The sequence below is a fragment of the Macrosteles quadrilineatus genome, unplaced genomic scaffold, assembly GCF_028750875.1.
Source record: "Macrosteles quadrilineatus isolate MER2022 unplaced genomic scaffold, UCM_ALF_1.0 Scaffold_9__3_contigs__length_116548681, whole genome shotgun sequence".
Lineage (NCBI taxonomy): Eukaryota > Metazoa > Arthropoda > Insecta > Hemiptera > Cicadellidae > Macrosteles > Macrosteles quadrilineatus.
In genome coordinates this window covers 58,997,207-59,019,842 of record NW_026542602.1, presented here as the reverse complement: position 1 = coordinate 59,019,842, position 22,636 = coordinate 58,997,207, and the positions used below count along the sequence as shown (strand labels likewise).

The window sequence follows — 22,636 nt, the reverse complement described above, 5'->3', positions numbered from 1 at the left end:
TGACACTTGTCTGTGCAATTTAAAGAATGGTCGGTTTTATCACGATGAGAAATTGTATTTTTTTTATTTGTGGAAATTATTGCAAGCAATACATTTTTTATATTTTACGATTGATTTGCTATCAAATTGGTCAAAGTTCAAATTTAGTTCTGCCTCCGCATATGATGACGATGTTCTATTTAGAAAAATAAATAAATAAATCACATTTACAGTACATTTAGGCTTCAAATCGCTCCTGACATATCAAACAACCCTTATAAAAGCTTCAGTAAAAAACTGAACGTAATTTAACTAGGCAAATTTAAACACTCCGGAGATAAGACACCATAAAACCCTTCTCAAGAAAAGCTACGACAATGAAAAGCCATTTTTCACAAAATGAAGAAATCGTTCCAGAAATCTGTTACGACCCACAGGCGATTAAGTTGATGCGAGTGTGTGTTTGTGTAAGTATACATGCGACTGTGTGTGTAGGTTTTTACCCCCCCCCCCTTCAGCAAAACCCCACAAGACGTCTATCGATTTCTCACAGACAAACAGTACTCAGCATTCGGATGAGCCCCCCCCCTTGTCACGAATGTCTCAACACCCCCCTCTGTTTTACCCCCCTCTCTACCTCGGAGATTTTGTTTGTTTAAGGGTTTTTTGTCAACACCCTCTGTCGACCAGACTTCGCAGCTTTGCTTTTCCTGTGTCTCTCGTGGTTTGTGATATACAGTTTCATGGGTAAATGTTTCGTTTAGATAGAGGGGGGTTTCGTCAGGCCGAATCTATATAGCTAAAACGATTTATGATTTACTATTCACTAAACAAAGAGTTGTTGAATTTTTTAGTGGTTTGTCATTAAATACTGTAAAGCATGAATCAAACAAGTTTATTTTTAGTAAAAAATATTGTACGTTTTAAAATTCTTAAGATAAAATTTAATTAAATGATTTATTGAGATGTAAAAACGTCTGGAAGCTAAGGGTGAGGTATTTAACAGAGTTATTTAGTTTTAGAAGTTTGATTTCAAATCTAAATGTATATAGTTTTATAATATATTTTAAATTAATTGTAAAGAAATTGTTTCTTAGTTTTTCATGTAGTGTTATGTGTCATCCAGGAACTAAACTAGACTGTTAAATTAAACTAAATTAAAAATTTAAAATCAAAAGTCAGCTTACGCAAAATTATTAGTAGAAAAAGTTAATTTAAAATTAAAATTCCATGCAAGTTTTAATTGCTACTCGCAATGCAGGTGTCGTGTTTAGACGAGTGTTTCACTGCAATGACAACTAATTACACAAAACAACGTCGAAATAAACTCTCGTTTCAGCGTAAACTATTATATTATTATGGAACACATCGTTGCAATATCCTTTGTTCTCCATTAGCAATCGTTTTATCATTAAACAGTTGATTATCATTTTTTAATCCTCGTTCAGAGTTGTATTAGAGTTTAATTGCACATGTTTTATTGAATTTTTTGTAGTTTTTTTTATTAAACATGCTAATTCTCGCTCTGTCATCAACGTTGAATTAACGTTTCAAATAATTGACACACAAGAGTAAAGTTTAATAATGTGAATTGAATATTTTAGAGTGATGTACGGATTAAGTTATGTTGGTACAGTGAAAAGTAGGTGTAGACTATTGTTTGAATACATTTATGATTAATTTTCAAACTTATTTGGAGTTTTAGTCGCGGTGAAAAAAGCAACGGCGCAAACAGCAATCCAGCTACAGTGGTGTGCTGCGGGTATTGCCGCGCCGCGCCGTCAAGAACATTACATAGTAGAAGATTCTTTGTATACAATCCTCCACACATTTCTATGTTATTATTTTAAAAGTCATATTAAACTATCATGCTATAAAATATTTGGTTGACAGTGTGGGGAATTTATTTGAGACAATACGTCTAAAAAATTGACATTTTGTGCAATTAGTTCAACGTTGGTTAAATTTAAGAAATGGTTTTACACGAAATTAATTTAAACTGTGTGAACCATTTTGAAATTTTCCATTTATTTTTACAGCCACTTGCTAATATAAATGTAGTAAATGGAGCGAGGTTAGTGTGCAATTTTAGATAATATTTCCGAAATAACACAAGACATGGTGTAGTAAAAATGATCACATACTGTGATCACATACAATGTGCTATACTATTGCCCACCTGACAGAGAATATGCCGTATAAAACATTAATCAATGCAGACATAGCATGCAAAACATAATGGTAGATACTTGCTTTTGCCATCATAACATGCATCACACAGTGGGAGAGTATTGTCCACATAAAATGCAACATACAGTATGAGGTACTACAGTATTGCCAACAAAACGTGAAACACGCTGTCAGAAAGTATTGCTAACATAAAGTGCAACAGACAGTAGGACAGTGCATCAGACAGTACTATTGCTAACATGCAACCCGCTGTAGGAGAGTATTGCCAACAGAAAATGCGACACACAGTAGGACAATTTTGCCAACATAATATACAAACAGCATCAGATATGATACTATTGCCAACATAAAATGCAACACGCAGTAGAACAGTTTTGCTGACATAATATACAGACAGCATCAGATACTATTGCCAACCAAACATGCAACACACTGTAGAGATGTTCCCTATATTCTCGTTATCTCCGCGCCGTATGCAGCGCACGTCGCGCCGCGACCCAAAAGCTTCATCCGCTTAATTCATTCATTTCCGAGGGCTCTGTTCGTAATAACCCCCCCCCCCCTCTCCCGCCGGTATTTCTTCCCTCCCGATTCTTTTTCGCGTCATTTCCCGCCTTTTTTATCCCCCCTGACCCCAAACTAAGCTGCTTAGCTGGGGCTCGTTTCTATATTATCTTCACGTTTTGCCTCGACGGGTTTTGTTATTTCATTTTCAATAGGGTGTTTTCGACCGTAGTCCTATCAGCTATCTAAAATGAATTCTTGCAATGGTTTATAAATTGTAATTGTAATACATCCATTAGAATGTATAATCGAAAAGGGTTCTTTACACAAATCCTACAGGCAAACATCCTGGTTTTATCAGACCCATAGAGTGGAAAGTAACACTTATCACAGAACACCCATTAGTATAAAAATGTTTATATGTACTCCTTTGTTCAAACTTTTGCCTTCAAAGTTGACCTAGAACCCCCTCAGAACACACAAAACCAATGTCGACACGCATTTCACATGTCAACAATCACCAACACATCAACACACTATCCGGGATCCGCAACAAACTGATATTACTATCGAACAAACGACGAGGCAGTGACAAGCAAACATATGATTATCAGCTGATCAACCCGCCATTATCGAGCATATGATCGCCGCTGTATATCAAACAGGAATTATTTACCCGCAAACAGCGACAAGAGCGGCATTGTCGCGCGGTTGTCGATAAAAGAGATATATTGACTTGTTTGATTCCGAGGGAGCTGGGGGGGAGGGGGGCGTGAATTGATAATGTCAGGGTGTAATCAGTTTAACGCGACCGTGTGTAGGGTGGAAGTGAGGGGGGGGGGGGGGTAAAGAGATTCCCCCTAGTAAGCCATCCGATTCAAATAAAAAGCTCTCATGTGAATGCTATGTGTTTGTAACACGAGTGTTGTGTTGTCTTCGTTTGAGACACATTACATGAAAGTTAATGTTCTTTTTACCGTAGGGGTATTCATATTTGATAGGTATATTTAGTCAATGATTAGCCACCCATAGTTTTGCTATATCAATCAATTTCGGTTTCAAACGTTTTCCCATGAACAATTTACATAAAAATGTCGATAAAAAATTAACTCAATTGCATAATTGCATAAATGCACTTATGAAAAATAAATATTAATTGTAGTAGGCCTACGGTATTTTTGTGCACTTTTTCTAATATATAATTAAACTCGGCAGGATACTCCGAAAAGAATAGTTTGGGGATTTCCGTACAGAAAATGTTCTTTTCGTCTGTAATATTTTTTTATGTTAGTTTAATATGATCCCGTCCAGAACGGTATTCTGCCATGGTAGTCATTGGTGGGTAGTTCCACCACCGAGACCCAGAACGTCAAGACTTGCTTTGATGTGGAGACAAATTGGAATTCCAAGTCGATACTAATATCAATCCATTGTACAATTCCACACCAGTCGTCCACAGTCACAGGCCATGTGTTTCATACGATGAATTACTACTTTAGAAGATTAGAGACCACTTTGCGCTCCAAAATAATTAAATCCGTGTTTGTTTGCTCTGCAAAAACGATTAGTTCAGCCCTGTTTAGAGATGCGGCGATTAATTTTAATCAGAGATTAACAACATCCAGCAAAACAGCAGCAGGGGCTGTACCGGGGTTTTTGCCCCGACTGTACTATCCTAGGGGCTTTGTACAGTCGGTGCAAAAAACGAACACCGCAGCCCTCGCAACTACATAATAGATGGCGCTGGTTTCGTTTAAAAACGATAACGGCGCCCCGAGCAAATTACTTGTCGCAAATTCTGCCCTTCTTCTTCCCCTAATTTAATCCAATCCATTTGGAGCCCTTTACGTCCGACTTAACCGTTTTAGTGTCGGGATTTACGGGACGAGTTTTTATCAAATTCATTAAGTTAAGAGTATTGAAAGGTCGAGTGAGTAATTTAGTTAGTTTTACCTTATGGGGTCTCTTTTGATTAAAACTTTACTTTGGAACCCGCTTAATGGAGTTTTTAAGTTTATACTTTAACGTCTACTGTTTTCTAATTAAATTGGCACTGAAGAATTCTGATCGAGGAAAACTTTATTTAGCTCGTTTTAAAACTATTCATTGTTTATAATTGATTGATATTCAAACATTTGGACATAAAATCTTCGTTCAAGAATATTGTTATAATGTCGCAAGACATGCACGCGATCAACAATAACAATTTGATCAACTCGGTGTTGGTGTGTTTGTGTGTGTGTGTCGTGTAGTGACACAATCACCGTGTTTGCACACAATCGCAGGCAACAAACAAAGGATCGTGTAATTGTAAACATTACCTCCATCGTAATGTGCATGTCTGCTCTCCATGTTTTTGATATTTCCACAATGTTTCTCGCGACAACATTGCGCTTGTTCGAAGGAATTCCTCTATCTCCGTGTTTGGTACAACGGTTCTGTTCGTGTGCGCGGAGTTTGGTTTGTTTTTAAAGCTAAGAATATAAATATACTTTTGTATTATTGCGTGCATTGCGTAATAGGGTAATATTATCTTTATGAGGGTATGTTGCTATACTGGTTAGGAAACAATTTCCGGGTAGCCAAATTTGTCATGTAGTGTTCGCCTTCTAATCTGAAGGTCACTGGTTCGATCCCAAGCGATATCGATTCTAGACCCAGATGCCGTTTGCCATTTGGTCACAATTACCGTTGTTTTCTATGATAGGTAGCAGGTAAAAAAATGTTTACTTTACTCATACTTAAAACTTAAAAAAAGCTAATTGATTAGAAGGAACCACAAACTGGTGAAAATGATAAGTTTTTGTTTACACAGTTTCCCAACAAACAAAATTAAAAGATGCTGCATTAGGTAATTCATGGCACCACCTCAGCAAACCCAACCCTGGTTCACCATATTACCATTTTTCATATAGACCAATAGAATGTTTTCCTATTTTTCATAATTTTCGAACATGTGATTAAATCAACCCCTGACACCCAAACGTTTTGGCACAATGTTTGAGAAACCAAATCCGGCTCATCAAATACAACTCGAACACAAGACACGTGTTGGTGGTTGTTGATAAGGGGAGGGGGTGAGAGAGAGAGAGAGAGATGTGGGGGAGGTATGACACGGAACAATGAGCTACGTTAATTTGGTTTATCAATAGTGCCCCGCGGCTCTGGTACATTGCTTATTCATTACCCTGCCACCCCCCCTCCACCCCTCACACAATATCCACCCCTAGTCCTCCCCCCCCCCGGGGGTATCCACACAACTGTGGCGCGGCCTTGAGATGTTAGGAGTGTGGTGGTAAGAGTAGAACCTTGATAACAAGTCTCATTGGGGTTATTAATTGATATTTGTTATCGAGGTAGACCTAGTATTGAGGCTTTCAATAACATTAGTAGGGGTAATATCAAGGGTATTTTAAAATTGCATTTCTTATCAAGGGTTACTTGTTATAGAGGCTCCACTGTAATTTGTATTGCCAATGAACAAGGTGGATGTAAAAATTATGTAGGCTACAAAAGCCATATTTACGTGAATTGGAGTTCAAAATGTTTACGAAAACCGATGTTTTGTCTGTTTCTATTAAATGTCGTCAGTAAGTTGGTGGTTTTGATAGTCCAAACAAACACATCTTTAATTAAATATTTGTAGTTTTTGTAATTACGATTTTTAAAAGTGATTATTTACCAGTGGCTTTTTCAGTAACACGAACAGCTCGTTAAAAACGAAAAATATTGTTTGCAAACAAAACTATATTTAATCTGAAATTATTTTTAACAGTTCCTTTACTTTCGCCGTTGTAAAATAAATGTTTTGATTTATCATTACACCAGTTATTCTAATTCCACATCCCTTAGTAATCCGAACACTTCGTCAAATATTCGAAATTGATTGTACCATCAGAAACAAATCATTCCCACTAATCCGAACCTCGGTTATCCGACGGTAGGTAGCCGATGTCAGGGTGTGGCGGCGCCTACTACACTTGTCGACCTTTGCTGCCTCATTTGAATAATACTGATTTACATGCGACAGACAAGCTCCCAGCACACATCCCTCCATCTACAGGTGAACACTGAACATAACAGGTGTTCGGTTAATCGGATCCTGTTTCTTCAAGCAGCGTCAGGAACTGCGGGCTGATGTGTTTATGATTGGGCGATTATGATTTTGAATAACAGGGTGTGGTGAACTGATGACTGCTAAAGAACGTTATTGTTTACTCCTCTGTGGATTTTTTCATCCTGGATCAACTGGAGATAAAGGGCTGGACCGTGGTTAATGTGTTTATGATTGGGGATTTAGATTTTAGAAACAGCTGGTGGAGGTGAACTCACGATTACTGGAAAAACGCTAATTTTATCCTTGTGGATTTTGTGGAGATGATTCAACGTTTGTTTAGGTATGTGGGTGCGTTTTGATATTTATTGGAGTAAATTCTCATTAAACCGGACTGTAGGGGATTCAAGTCGATCGATCGGATAAATGAGTACAGATTAAATAAAATAAATCTTATTAGAAGAAAATCAGCCTTTTACCGGAATCAGGCATCCCCTTGTGTACTGAAACCTAACAAACAAATGTCCAATAATTGTACGCAAAATACAAACACTATTGAGCTAAACAGTAACTGAGTAGTTTGCAGTGTATGTCCAACGGGTAGTTGTATGAAATTTGTATAAACCATTGTTAAATAGCTGTCTGTATTAATAGAGGTGTACTGTATGTATTTATTTATTTATTTATCTATTTATACATACTTCACCTACTTTAAACTAACTAACTAAATCAACTAAATTAACCGTTGGTTTTACTCTGGTGTCGAATGCAAACTAACACGCAAATAGTAAAATATACCCTGAAATAAGTCATATATAAATATTTGATAAATAGGATAAATTCCTAAATAGGATAAAAGTCATCATAACATAAACAGATAACACAAGTCTTCGGTACAAGTCTACTTACACAATTCAAAGTCAATAATAATAGCTATAAAGCACGATGTCCTTTATACAATAAAAATAACGCTAGCATCGACACTACCCAAATATGGGGAGGATACAAACAGAAAGAGAAAATACAACGACAAATGTTTAGCCCTCAAATAACGGCGATGACAAATAAATGTCGCCGTTTGTGCTCGGAACCGCGTCCGCCACTGCAACGACCAACATCAACATTGTACCTCTTTGTATCATGCCGTTTATTGTCAACGTGAAACGGCGAAATAGGGAATAAGCTATTACCATCTCGTGGTAAAACATAGACCCGTTTTTTTCTGGGGTTTTTTTTAATAGACCGATTTTCTTGTTGATATCCCTGGCAAAGCACCATCCGTTCAAATATGACCGTTAGCACGATAACTCGAGTAAAAAACTCGAATTACGAATACATTTGGTACAAAAACGTTGACAAATGAGAATTCAATCAAAAATTTCAAATAAAAAGTTTTTAATTCTTTTTTTTTACAGGATGAGTTGTTTTAAGTAGGTTACATATTGTGTCCTCATTAAAGCCTACTAAACTGTCATACATGTAAATAAATGACAGATAAATCAGATCGCCTAAAAGAAATTGATGGTAAAAATAAAAATAAAAACATAATTAAAAAATAAAATATACATTGAATAATATTTATAAATTTTACAATATAGTTTTATAACTCAAATATTGTAATATTATTCCAAATAAATATATGCATTAGGATGTCTTTTTAAAAGCATTAGTACTACAGGACGTCAAAGGTGGTGATTTCAAAGTTTAATCTTTTAGTTGATATTTCAAGCTATACAAAGGGTCAACTGATTTTATAAAAGGTAAAAAACTAATTTTCAAAATTTTTAGAGCTGAAACCGAATACAACATATGCATTCCTACACAAGAGACCGGTGAACTAAACATATAAGACCGATGGAATCGCTACAGCTCAAGTAATTCAGCTTTTCCATCTGAATGGGTGAAAAAACAGAACAAAACACTGAACTTGTTTTCAAGCCAAATAACATTCATGGTTGACATAGCGTTGATTTGTTTTCTGCTTGGGAAAACTCCACAAAGGTTTATACTAAACAACGCCGCGGATTGGACCTGAAAACCAATATACTTCTGTTTGTTTTAGAAGGAATCGATGGCTGTGATAATCAGCTGTATGTGTTTATGGACAGATGTTTATGAAGTGCCGGTATCAGCAAATTGACACATACATAACATCACATTAGATTTTTTGTAGAATTTCATTGGTTTGAGGTGGAAAATCTCAATTATTGCAATAAATTTTGAACAGTATTTTTACAGTGTTAAGAGTTGTAATATTTTGTTCAGGTTTAAAAGAAATAACACTCTAAACATTAATCAAAACTGTTCTAGTAGTTTTTGAAAAAATCAGGTTTTACTGTTATTTTATGGGGTTTTATGGAGAATCACAATTGAAAATAAAAATTTGGAAAATGCGAGGTGCTATGGGTTGGTACCCACAAGCCAAATTTGGTCAAAACCGGACCACAGGTGTGGTCTGTACACATCCACACACACAGAAATCAATTTTTAAAAAAACGTTTTGGGCTCATAGAGGCCCAAAACTAAAAATTGGAAATTTTGACGAAAAAAGGAAGAAAAATATGTACTAGGTGTCAATAAAAGTATTTGAAACTGACTTATCAGTTTTTCCTGTTATCTTGCAACTAATTCAGTCTATTTTCACATTTGTTGGTAAAAATTAAGTAATCAACAATTTGTAATTCAGTACAATAAACCCTATATAAATACAAAATAAACCATCCCTACTTACTATATGTTTGTCTCTACAGTATTTACGATACGATAACTACATAATGAATCGAAGGGAGAGAAGTAACTAATAGATTTCCAATAACAATATTGACATAAACTTATACTTAATTTATATTTATATATTGTGTTATAATTCTGTCCAATAATTCTTATAATCAATCACAACCATGCATGGTTAATACCAAATAAATAAACATAAGCCAAAACATCACTAAATCTCATATTAAATTCTAATTGCCAATCAATGATTAATGATTTTAGCACAATTTGCTTTCAAATGAAACACAAATTAAATTGTGTAACTAAATGTGTTCGCTCCATAGAGGATTGGTTTCTCTTTGACCTAATGATAGCAGCCTGGACAACATGCAGATTGTTTATTGCATTATGTCAGCTTTGTTTCATGTTCAGTAATTGATACTGTTCATCTAGCAATAACTATTACAATTTACATCACAAACTAGCTTCTAATTCAAATATCCCAACAATATGTGTGATGATTGTAAATTATAGTTGTTTAATCTAGCTTAATTGGTAATGCTAACAATCAATGATATCAGTTGATCTCTAATCTAAATGGATTATGTTTCTCTATACAAATTTGTTTTTTAAATTGATTTAAAATTGGTTTATAAACTGTTTTAAACTGATCAGTAGAAAAATATACCAGTAAAAAATATGTAAATTTTGTTGAACTAAATTGAAATTATTTATTTGGCTACTGCTCAAGGGGTTTAAGTTTAGAAGGGTTTCACGAGTTTTGATAAATATGTTTATATTGAAATTAAATTTTTGTAGAATGATAATGTTCAAATTATTTTATTTTTCAATCTTCAAAACATTTAAGCTATGATTGGTTTTTGACTTAATTTTGAGCAGTTTTGTAAATAAATTACTTATTATAGTTTGATAATATTTCCAGTAATAAAAGTTTAAATATGAATATTTTTTACTTTTGTGTTATTGGTGTTATTTTTTTTTTTAAATTTGATAAAAACAATCGGAATCTTGTAAACCCGTCCACAACTAGTTAATTCAATAGAGACATCATTTCCTACTGATTTTATATTTTCACAAATATTAATTTTACGAACCATGAAAACAATACCAACCAAAAATCAAATAACCATTCCGTTTGTAATATATTCCTCACAAGGTTCACTGAAAAATTATGATAGAAAGTTTTTCTCCCTCTTCTTGTCAATAACTCATGTTAAACTTCTCGACTTGTTACCTTCATTCAGTTTATCTGTGAAATTTAATCCTCGTCACTTTTATGAAGCAAAAACAGTCTTTCATGTTGACACTACTTTTCTTGTCAAAGCCAATATTCCTTTAAAACAATGCTTTTACTGTAATAGAACATATTTTATTTCCAACGGCAAGAGAATTTATTTTAGGGAATTGTGTGTCACGTTTTTTCTTTTTACACTTTGGTTCTAGATTTTTTCGAAGTGTACTTTTCTTTCAAGTGTATGTATTTCTTTTATCTTTTTTTAGTGTATATATTGATTAAATTACCACAATGCATGAATTACTATACAGTATTTTGCAACTAGGGCTGAAAATGAGGTTTTACTTGAATTATCTGTCAATAAAAAGGTAATTTATATATTTGCTGCTTTTTGGATCTATTATTTACTTGGTATTTTGTTACATCTAACTTTTTGTTTTCAGAGAAATTCAATATCACCGGCCGAGAGAGAAAAGTACCGACCAAGAAGTCCTGTCGAACAGGAACACAAGAAAATGAAGAAAGAAGAAAAAGACTGCCATGTGAGTTTATTTTTCGGTTTCAATCTTGAATGAATTGATTGTCATTCCTTTAGTATCTGCTCGATCGATGTTGTAAATGTCCATTTTATATTTTATTTGCTGTACAGTTGATGGTAAAGATTGTGTCTAATAGTGTATAAATCAGCTGATAATTTGATTCATTTCAGTGTTTATTGATCATAGTTTTGTAAACTCTTAATTTTTATCCAGGTATATTTTGATTAACTATTTTCAAATTTAGTTTCTGTTACAATTTAATTTGCAATCATCTCCGACAAATTTGTTTATAAAACTCAATTTAATCATAAGAAATAATTAAGATTACAATAAACCATAAACTAAACAGATTCCTTACACATGTTTCATCATTATTCCTTAATAAGAAGTCTACTTGAACTATTCAGTCTATTTATGGACTCAATTGAATTTGTATCAAATATTGAAAACACATATAAAAAGCATTCAATATTTTCTGGCTGTACAATTGAATTTGTAATTAACACAATAAAATATTACAGTAATATAATTACCCAAAGTCATAGAACATTAAAATTTGAAATATTTACCATAACTGTTGGAGTTTCATGTGAAAATCAGTTGCTAATTAAACTCTCTCACTGAGTCCGTAATGCTATTAGCCATGTTTTGTTCTTGTGCATGTTTTAAATCCATCCGCATTTCGCATTTCATTCGTAATCTGCTTAGTTTTTACCCCTCCAGGTTAAACCGGGCTCCGAGAGCCATTTCACACTTGTTCGTTCAAAGGTTTCAAACAAAAGTAGCTTAGAATGAAACTCGTGAAAATAGAAAATCCGGATCAAATGCTCCAGGTTATATGAATGAGATTATATTCAAGAGAATTCTGCTTCTCCAAGCGCTCGGATTACTTAGATGTTCTTGATATATTGCAAATGTTTTGTTGTCTGCATGTATTCTGTATATATTTATAAGTTTATGATTTGTTTTAATGTAGTTTCGTTCCTCAAGCTTTTATTGAGTTCATTATGTTATCTATTGATTTTTTTGAATGTTTAATCTAAATTTGATTCCAAATATAATTTGAGCTTCGAAATCTACTGAAAAAATACATTAAAAATCTTTAACTATATTACTTGCGATAGTTAAAATAATAATAACTTAAATATTATGCACATTTTCTTCCACATTTATTTCTAAGTCAGTTATTTTACTACACAATTGTTACTTTAGAGATTGAAAAAATATTGTCAACTCTGTATGTATATCCTATACAGCAAATATAGAAAGTTTTTGAAAACAATTAGGAGAAATTATTTCAGAACTATAAATTTAGCTTACTTTCACTCCAGAGAGACACAAGTCTAAAACGTAATGTTTTTTCTCTGTTTAGGCGAGTGATGGGGAGAAGAGTGACCAAGATTTGGTTGTGGATGACGCTAGTGAGGTTAGTAGAACCACAAAAATCACCTCCAAAACAACCACAAAAGTTTTATACTAATACTTATAGAATAATGTTTGCACTACCGTAACTAACAAATTGAAAGTAACCACAGCAAGAAAAATACAAAGTACACATTTTATAAAAAAAAACCTAGTCCAAATTATTTTTATTTTCAATTATCTTTATTTTATTGTTGCATGATATGTTGTCTTTTAACTGCATAAGTAGAAAGACTGCTTTTTTGGACTGGACTTTGTATATGTTCTTGCTTATTAGTGTAAGATTTAGATAATTTGATGCTGTATATTTGAATGGTCTCTTGATAGAAATTATTTCCATAGCCTATCTTTGAAATTAAAGAGCCTAACCTATAAGAAGTAACGAAATCAGAAAAATTGAACAAAAAACAGTATGGACAAACGGATGAAAGGAAGTACTTACTGTATAAAGTGTTAATCTCTTGCTCAAAATTCACAGAAATTGTAAAATTATATATTATTTTAAATGGTTAATGATCAAGGTTTGTGAATTACGTTAACCACAACTGATTAATATTTCTGCGTTTCAGGACCCCGTTTCACCACCGAATGGAACGGCTTCACCAAGAGAAAACGGACTCGAGAAGCTAGCACCGAAAAAAGAACACGTAGGACCTCACAGGTATATAATTACTACACTACAGCGCTAGCCATAGGGGGCAACATAAGTTTCATGTAGTGTTAGAGAGTAAAGTAAATTTGATTTACATAAAGGTAGCAGAATAGCTGTAATTTTGAAATCTGGGAGTTGCTTGTTTAATTTACAGAAAGACCAACTCTGGCTCAGTCACATTTTTTCATTTCTACAATATCTCCTACATCAAAATGCACAAAAAAACTCAAGAACTATTAGCACATAGTAACAACATTAACTTGGGTTTTTTAAGATTAAGTCTTAAACGCTTTCAAGATTAATCAGTCCATATCCCTGAAATCTTTGTGAATATGATACGAATCAAAGCCGTCCCTATCCCATTGAAGATCGAGGCGCTAGCCACTAAAAATGCATCAACATTTAAGATAACGTACCAAGATAACATATCCAAACTGGTTAGTTGTGTTTTAGCCTAACTCTGATGTTTTGTTTGTAGCCCAAGAAGTGGAACGTCGTCCAACGCCAGTACGCCATCAACCAAAAAGATGGAGGAGAAGCCTACAACCCCCATCAGTAAATCTGTCACGCCTACAAGCGGGGGTAGCAGTAGTACTGTCGGGGCCCCAGCACTCAAACCTCTAGTCAAGCCCCCCACACTCGCTCAATACCCCCACTACCTGGCTGGGGCGGGGCCTCACGAGCTACAGGCTGCTGGGGCCTACGGGGCCTTGCATAACAACCTCCCTCCCGCGCTCAACAGCTACCCTAGACCACCCCTGGTAAGTCTACGTACTTAAATACAAGAAATTGTACTTACTGAATAGACCACTTGAAGTTCCAGTCAATATTCAAACTCATCATCACACCCTGTAGTAGGTTAAGTTCGCACCATCCTCGGTTATGTTCAACTTCTTCATATTCAAACTTGGTTCCAGAATCTTGTTTTAGTCCTTACAGCTGGTCTGCTGCCTGTAAGAGTACATTTATCAATATGTTATTTTAATATCAAGTTCTAAAATATTCAATACAGTACAAATAATATAGCTTCCAGTTAACTAAGTTGATTATTGACTCCTAATTTTTGTGCACAAGTCGGTAACAGAAGGAGTAAATATATTGGGAGGCAAGAGATCAGTACTGTACTTCAAATAACAACAATTAAAAGGCTTACATAGCTTTTAAGTGGCTTTGTTTTCAATAATCTTTGCCTCAGTGGTAACTCTATGTTGGGTCCACAGGTTGGATATGACCCTCACTCCCAGATGAGGGCACCACTGGGACCAGCACTGGGTGGTATACCTGGAGGCAAACCGTAAGTATACATACTTTGTCTATCATACGTTGTATGTAAGATTTATAAGATCCTTTATTGTTGAAATATCTACTGGATAGCTGAGTGAGAGTGCTTTAGTAGATTACTCCAGTTTGGGAATTTTACTGAAATTTCTCTTCAATATACTCGCTGAAGAAGTCCTCAATATATTGATAAAATAAAATGATTACCTTAATACAACTACAGTTGTTGGTTTGATTAAACTTCAGCAGGCCATTTTGTATTCAACCACATCATTGATGTATTCATACATTGTGGTATGTCAATATATTGTTACATTTTCACAATCACAACAATTGAAACTTAGCATGTAAAATGAAATAAAAATTGATATAACTGATTAAAACTGTACAGGCTGGCCAGCACTGTCTTATCACAGCTACTGACTAACTAAAACTGACTGAGTGACTGAATCATGATGTTTCTTCTTCTCCCCAGTGCCACCTGTATTTCAGTTGGTTTTGTTCTTCTTATTTTATACTTTTTTGATGTGTTACTTGTCAATGTATGTATCAAATATAATATTTGACTGGAAAGAAGTCTAACCATTTTCATTTTTAATGTTACATGGGTTGAGTTTTTAGCTTTGTAGATGGTAAATTCTTTTTTAACCTCAAGCTTAAAACTTTTTTGTGATACTTCAATTATTTCCATTTTATTATCAATAGATGTGTAGTTATTGTGTGATTCCTGTCTATAGTCTAAACAAATTCACTTTCATGGACTTATTCCAGGCAAAAATTCCAAACCTAGAACTTTTCCTGTCATCACAATTCTCATACAATTCCTATAGTTTTCCCAGTTTTCATGGTCAGCTCGTAAACCCTTTTTAATTTTTTTGAACACATAGCTTTTTTTATTTGATTACTACAACCACATCGGGTGAATCAAATTAGATCGACGTTCAGATTTGCAGGGTTTTTATCAGCGCAACACTGATGCACTTGGAGAAAAAAAAAAAAAAACAGTGTTCTATGGTAACCCTAGTTGAGAAAACTTCTAATGAGCATGGCTTTTCTCTAAAACAAGACTAATTCTGATTGCAGAGCCTACTCGTTCCACGTCAGTGCGGAGGGCCAGATGCAGCCGGTGCCGTTTCCGCCAGACGCCCTGATAGGCCCCGGCATCCCTCGTCACGCACGACAGATCAACACACTCAGCCATGGCGAGGTTGTTTGTGCCGTCACCATCTCCAACCCTACCAAGTACGTCTACACGGGAGGCAAGGGGTGTGTCAAGGTCTGGGACATCAGCCAACCCGGCACCAAGAGTCCTGTCAGCCAACTAGATTGTCTGGTTAGTAGTCTGTGGATTGTAAGATCATTGTATTTTGAGGTTATGTTGTGTGAATCGTTGGCTACCTTCTGTGTTCTATTTCTAGGCTATTGGAGTTTACTTAACCTTTTTAATGGAAATGGTCCAAACCCATATTGAAGCAAAACTTGTGAATAATGATTCCAAAAATAAAAACTTCCGTAAACCACTTTCACCGCAAACCGATAAAATTCTCTACTATCACATTAAAAATTGCCATCATCTGTTAATGCCGTTGTTATAAATTAAGTTGCATGACAATACAGTTAACAGCTGTTTGATGGACTTGCATTGAATGTGATTCAATATAACGAGATGCACATAACACTCCATTACGTTCACAATGCATACAAACACATTACACATTACAGTTGGATTGCATATTGCAAGGTGTTACGACTGATTAAACCTTTAGTTGTTGATTCAGCTGATTACCCTTCTAATTGTTTGATGCTTTTACATCTGCTAAAACAGTGTTGAAATGTTTAAAGAAGCAATGTTACAAATTAACCCTGACACTACAGGAAACACTTTTCAGTTTGAACCAATTTGCAATAAAAATGAATAAAAATGCATAAAAGCTTTGGATTCATTTTACTCTGTCATTATCTCAGTTTTACTTGTAGTGTTTACTTGAATTTCTTGAAGTTCTTTACAAAACAAGTTGTGTGTTTTAAATTATGTGTGAAGTTGTTTTATTAATTTTAGCCTTGGTTTTTATTGTTTATTGGGTTTTGTACTTAATAACTGTGATGGATGTGGCTATTGCAGATCATAATTTAAGCAAGTCTTGATTGCTTTTAACACAAGCATTGTACATTATTAGTTATTTAAGTTTACCTAAGCAATTCATTGAAAAAAGTTGTTTTGGAATTGTTAATACAGTATTTCAAGTTGGCCTACAGTAATTATTAGTAAAATAAAAATAAAAGTTTGGTTTTGCTATGGCCCGAATTGACATTTATATTTTTTAGTAACTAAATACAATAATTTTTGGTAGGTATTTGAAAATTCTAAGTACATTCGGAACTTTTGGAAGTCACCAGTTCAGTTATGAGTTGATAATTCAATTTGTTTGAACTGAGCATCCCTTTTAAACCTTAAAAAGTTGTAATGCCTTTTAGAACTCTTGGGTAAAAATTCTAATTAACTATTTGTGTTTTATAGCAAAGGGATAACTACATCCGCTCGGTCAAACTCCTCCCTGACGGTAGAACACTAATCGTCGGCGGAGAAGCGAGCAACCTCAGTATCTGGGACCTTGCGTCTCCCACGCCGAGGATAAAGGCAGAGTTAACGTCGTCAGCGCCAGCCTGCTACGCGCTCGCCATCAGCCCCGACTCAAAGGTCTGCTTCAGCTGTTGTAGCGACGGAAACATCGCGGTTTGGGACCTCCACAACCAGACGCTGGTGAGACAGTTCCAGGGACACACGGACGGAGCGTCCTGCATAGACATCTCCGCAGACGGGACCAAGCTGTGGACGGGAGGGTTGGACAACACGGTGCGATCCTGGGACCTTCGCGAAGGGCGACAACTACAACAGCACGACTTCTCCTCTCAGGTGGGGGGTGATAATTAGTTGCTGGTTTTGACTCCGAGCAAAAACGGTTCTGGACCCAGCCACCAGTTGCGGTTCAATAGCATCAATTAATTATTCTTTCCAACAAGAGGTCAATGTATGATTGTATAGTAGGGTTTGATCCCTCACAAAAAATGTCAAAAGCCTATGGCGTAAATTAGCACAAATCCTGTTTGTAGTTGCAGAGCCTAGTTACATAGCTGTTTGGTTGACATGACAAATCAAATTGTTACTTAGAAAGGTATTGGGAATAGCTGGGTAGATTGAGACATGTAAAATTTGATCTTTTTGCTGGTTCAATTGAAGCAAGCGTTTAGACCCAGATGTAATTTGTCATTAAGCTTTAATTGTATTTCATTAATGATTTTATTTGTCTGTGAAGTTATGCTAATGGACAAAAGAGATATTAATATTTGATTGTATTGGATTGCTCTCTATAAAACTCAATAAAATGCCAATGCCTAAATGAACACATTTACAAACACAAACCCTTGTTTGTCTCTGGATAGCTGAGTGGTTAGTGTTCCTGTGTATTAACTGAAAATCTATAGCATTTTAGTGTTTGTTAACGATATTCGTGCTTTAATTTAAATTAAATCTTACAATAGTGAGTGAGAACTACCATTATCAAGTGATTCAATCTTTAAATATAAAAAATACCTTAACATGATTCATTCAAAAGAAAAACGCTCGCTTTAACATTCAGATATGTTAGAATAATTCAGATTCTAACACACAAAGCATTAACCTTATCAAAAACCCATTAATCCGTTTGCATAAATTAATCTCACCACAATAATGCTATCTGATTAAATAAGCAAACCAATATTAAATGCCAAACCAAACATTGCTGATGCGGTCAGTTTGGCTAAAAGATGGAACTCGGCATTACAGATTATAAATGGTGATTAAAGCGGATTCCGCAGTAAATATTTCACTCAAGTGGTACAAAGAGTGTAATGGGTCCATTACATAGATAATGGGGTGATCCGGAGCAAATGGAACCAACAATCCGCCAGTATTAATCACTGACATCTCCGATGTTGCAATTGGTTATTTATTGTTTACACGCTGTGATGTAATGCATGTGACACATTATCTGGTATTGGTCCATTACAAGCCTCGTTATTTGTTGTTTATGAACGCTGTTAGCATTAATTTACAGAGATGTTTGATTTTCGTTACAATCATCGTTTCTTTTGTATTGGTTGCGTGTTTGTTTGAAATTACTAATGGTCATTGTGAAATGGATGTTTTTTTATTTCCTATTCAAAACCATTGTAATTTTTTATTTAGGGAGGTCTGAACTCTAATCTTGCTATCTGATGTTAGCCTTCTGTTTAAGAAAACATAATTAATTGAAACTCAAATAAAATTTGAGTTCAGAAAACATTTTTACTGGCAACAGATAAAACTTCAGATTAAAAAGTTTGTCAAACTTTGACAAAGACTCATTTTTTCAACTAGTCTCTTAATTTATTTTTAAGATAGAATCAATATATACATACTGTTCTAAAAAATGAAATTCCCACATAGTTTCCAATTGCATTAATTTAATCAATTAAATTAAAAACAATTAATTAATTTAAACAATTAATAGCTGACATGGGACAAAGGAATGAGAATAATTGATTCAAACTCAATCAAATTATTTCTTTGTGCTAATGGCTTTAAGGATAATTTTCCATCTGAAGATCAATATAAATTATTCTAAGATATTTTCACTTTTAATGGCCTCTCTACAATATCAATAGTTGACGCTCTATCTCACTTTTTATATCCCCTTAGAAGTGACAATTGTAGAGAACATTTTTATGGTGGTTGTGCAAGCCTTGCTCATTTTTTATTTGTATCGGTATAGTTACGCTGTAAACAAATCCAATAACACTAGAGCACCATAGCAATGTCTAACATAAACATAGCAAGGAAAAGGTTTCAATACTGGTTTTTAAGGGAAGCAGTAAATAACTGTGATTTTGTGGTACTTCCAGCAATTACAACCATAGCCCACAAACTTGCTAGACACATTAATCAGATACTTGTCTTGTGTTTTCAAAGTAAACATTGTGATTTTTGGGCAATCCAAGGAACGTAGACACCCACATGTTTCAACATCTCCCCCTCCTGTTGCAGATCTTCTCCCTGGGTTACTGCCCCACGGGCGAGTGGCTGGCTGTAGGGATGGAGAACAGTAATGTAGAAGTGTTACACGCCCTCAAGCCAGACAAGTACCAGCTGCACCTGCACGAGAGCTGTGTGTTATCGCTGCGCTTCGCCGCGTGTGGCAAGTGGTTCGTCTCTACAGGCAAGGACAACCTCCTCAACGCCTGGCGGACACCTTACGGAGCTTCTATCTTCCAGGTTGGTTTTGTAGATTTGTCATGCAACGATTTACACCATTTTCATGATTAGTTGGAGACAATTTTTCTGTGTGCAATAGGCCTACGTGAGCCATAAATTTATTGTTGCTCGGTAGCTGAGTAATTGTTGTGCTCACCTTGACAACACACCTTAACAAGAGGTCGCCGGTTTGATCCCTAGCAAAGTCAGTAGAGTAATTTTAATAAATGGTGTTCAACACATGGTCTTAGACAGTAACTAAACAGCATTAACAAACTTATAAAAAACTTATAAGCAGAAAGCAACTCATTACACATCTTACTAACCTCACTCTGTATTGTTATTAAGCTTAAACAAGTTACCTACTCAGATTATGTCCCTGAGTATGTCATAGTGAAGCGTTGTCTTGTTATTTTGCCAACTTGAAATATTATTTTAACCAAACAAATGTTAAGGTGTCAGAAATGGAGTGACTTGTGTATTGTATACAGTTGGTAGGTAAATTCATCTTAAATCCAAAATGTCACCAGAGCCGCATTTATAAATGGGCATGGTGGGCTCAGACCCAGGCGCGCAAGGAAGAGTAAAATTCCCCCACAATGTAAGTGGAGAGGGGCGAAATCGTCTCTCGGGCCCATAGTGCATCACACTCAAACTGCAGGCCTGATGTCACCCAAAAAACCCGTGCGAATTTGATTAAGATATTCCTAATGAAGGAATAAAAAGTACACCATCATAGGTAAACAATATTACATTGTCTTTTCTAATTTAATACAGGGGTTCTTACAGTAAAATTTCAATTTCTCATTTTTGTTACAGTCCAAAGAGTCGTCGTCGGTGTTAAGCTGCGACATCTCTGCTGACGACAAATACATCGTGACGGGCTCGGGCGATAAGAAGGCAACCGTCTACGAAGTCATTTACTGACCACGCTCAAAGTCAAAAAAGTGACCGAGCAAGATCCCTGCGCTGAGTCCCTCTACTTAGTTGTATCTTACTTGTCATCGGTGAATTTGTATTGTAAATGACTCATGTGATAAAAATGCACCAATGATACAGCAATCGTTCAGGAATGAGTAAACAAGTTTTGTAGTGTGGTGAAAAAGTGGTGTAGCTATTTTTTAAATGTTAAATGTATTGCGTAGGCAATGACCAAAGAATCTGAATTTTGTTAAATGTTATTATGTTTTTGAAAATCTTCCTTTTGTGGAATGTGAAATCACATTTTTGTTTATAGAGTGTACAAATTTATCTTTCTTACAAAAGAAGAGCTTGGTATTGGTGCTTGTAATGTGAACGGACCATTTTTAATATAAAAAAAACAACTATTTTTCTTCAAGGCTGCTCAGAAGGTATTTTTTTGACAAAGTTTTATGTGAATCAATAGACGAACATATTTAAATTGTTTATCTTACTTTTGTATTAATAACACCAAAGAAAAAAAAAACAGTTTTTGTTTATCGACACAAATCTGCAAGGAACCATTATGATCAAATTAATTACATCTTGTACAATAAAAGAATGTAACTAATATTTTTGAATGGTGCATGCAAAAAAAATGAAATTTCTCATAATTTGATATAAATGAAAATCAACCCTTTTTTTGAACAATGACAAGTAATATCTGATCTCGGATGAATAGAGGGCCGAGGTGTACAATGAATCTCTTATATCCACTTACCATACTCTTGTACATTTCTAGACGAGACTAGGTGCTTTAGGTTAACCTGTTTGTGTTGATCTCCAGTTGTAAGTTTATTTTCGTTCGACACAGTGTACAGACGTTCGTTAGACGACAGTGCATTTTGTTTTGTGACGTGTCCGATTTTTGTACAGATAAGAACTTATTAATGCTGTTTTTCTTCTTTTCCAAGAAAATGTTTATGTAATTGTTTTTAATTCTGGAAAGTATTTACTAGTGACTAGGTCTAGAGATGTTTCTCAAATTTTTCATTTCGAACCTTTGATATTTTCCACATTTTAACAGCGAAAGTAACACTGAAAGTTACGTTAAATTACTGTAAATAATAGTTATAATTTGTTGGTTGAAGCAGTGTTACGTTAATGATTATGTAATTATTTATCGTTACGTAGAACACTATTTTTAACAGAAAATTCGCTAGATATAAAAATGTGCAAAATATCAAAGTTGTACTGTACATTGCATTTTGCCGTTTTATACAATATTTATTAATTTTTCACATCCCACATTGTGTTATTCAGTATCTGTTATTGAAATCGAAATAGCATTTATGTACAACACTGCTTGTGCCGTACAAAGTATATTTTTCTGTATACACCATAGACACTATCAGGGATAGGTTTGTACCGTGTATATACGTATGTTCATGTACAGCTACGCTAGCGACTAGCGACTCTCCACCGAATTACTACGCTGGTAAATCTCATCATCTGTTACTAGTAAACACGATTCTCAAAGTATCTTGTGTGATTTATTTATCCTTATGGAAGAGTTTTTAAGTATTCAATTCATGTTGCTGATTCATTCATGATAAGTCAGCTGATCATTTGAAACTGGATCCAGCTGGGTTTGATCATAGGACACTTGGGCTGGAGAAACAGCTGATCTTAGCAACAAAGCTATGAGATCATTTCACTTTATTCTACATGTTGCAAAGTTGCATTGCTATTTACTGAATGAGTATTGGCTTTTTGACTGATGATAGAAGACACCCAGAAAAGTTACTCATTAAAAATTAAAAAAATAAATTAGTCAAACCAAACCAACAATACTAAAGTCAAATACACCAGTATTTTA

The 22,636-nt window shown here is 34.9% G+C and overlaps 1 protein-coding gene across 4 annotated transcripts in view; it reads left to right on the top strand.

Annotated features, from left to right (window-relative positions):
- LOC129002560 (transducin-like enhancer protein 4) overlaps window positions 1-22,290 on the top strand; it is a 125,171-nt gene extending 102,881 nt beyond the window's left edge. For 3 of the 4 annotated variants that reach the window (XM_054430451.1, XM_054430450.1, XM_054430449.1), the window contains 9 exons: window positions 11,138-11,236; window positions 12,606-12,659; window positions 13,225-13,316; window positions 13,786-14,068; window positions 14,528-14,601; window positions 15,669-15,918; window positions 17,104-17,499; window positions 19,651-19,878; window positions 20,677-22,290. In XM_054430451.1, the coding sequence (XP_054286426.1) occupies window positions 11,138-11,236; window positions 12,606-12,659; window positions 13,225-13,316; window positions 13,786-14,068; window positions 14,528-14,601; window positions 15,669-15,918; window positions 17,104-17,499; window positions 19,651-19,878; window positions 20,677-20,784 (1,584 nt within the window). In that variant the 3' untranslated portion in view covers window positions 20,785-22,290. The remainder of the gene's footprint in view (window positions 1-11,137; window positions 11,237-12,605; window positions 12,660-13,224; window positions 13,317-13,785; window positions 14,069-14,527; window positions 14,602-15,668; window positions 15,919-17,103; window positions 17,500-19,650; window positions 19,879-20,676) is intronic. The other variant, XM_054430453.1, reaches the window with a different exon arrangement.
- The last annotated feature ends 346 nt before the right edge of the window (window positions 22,291-22,636 follow it).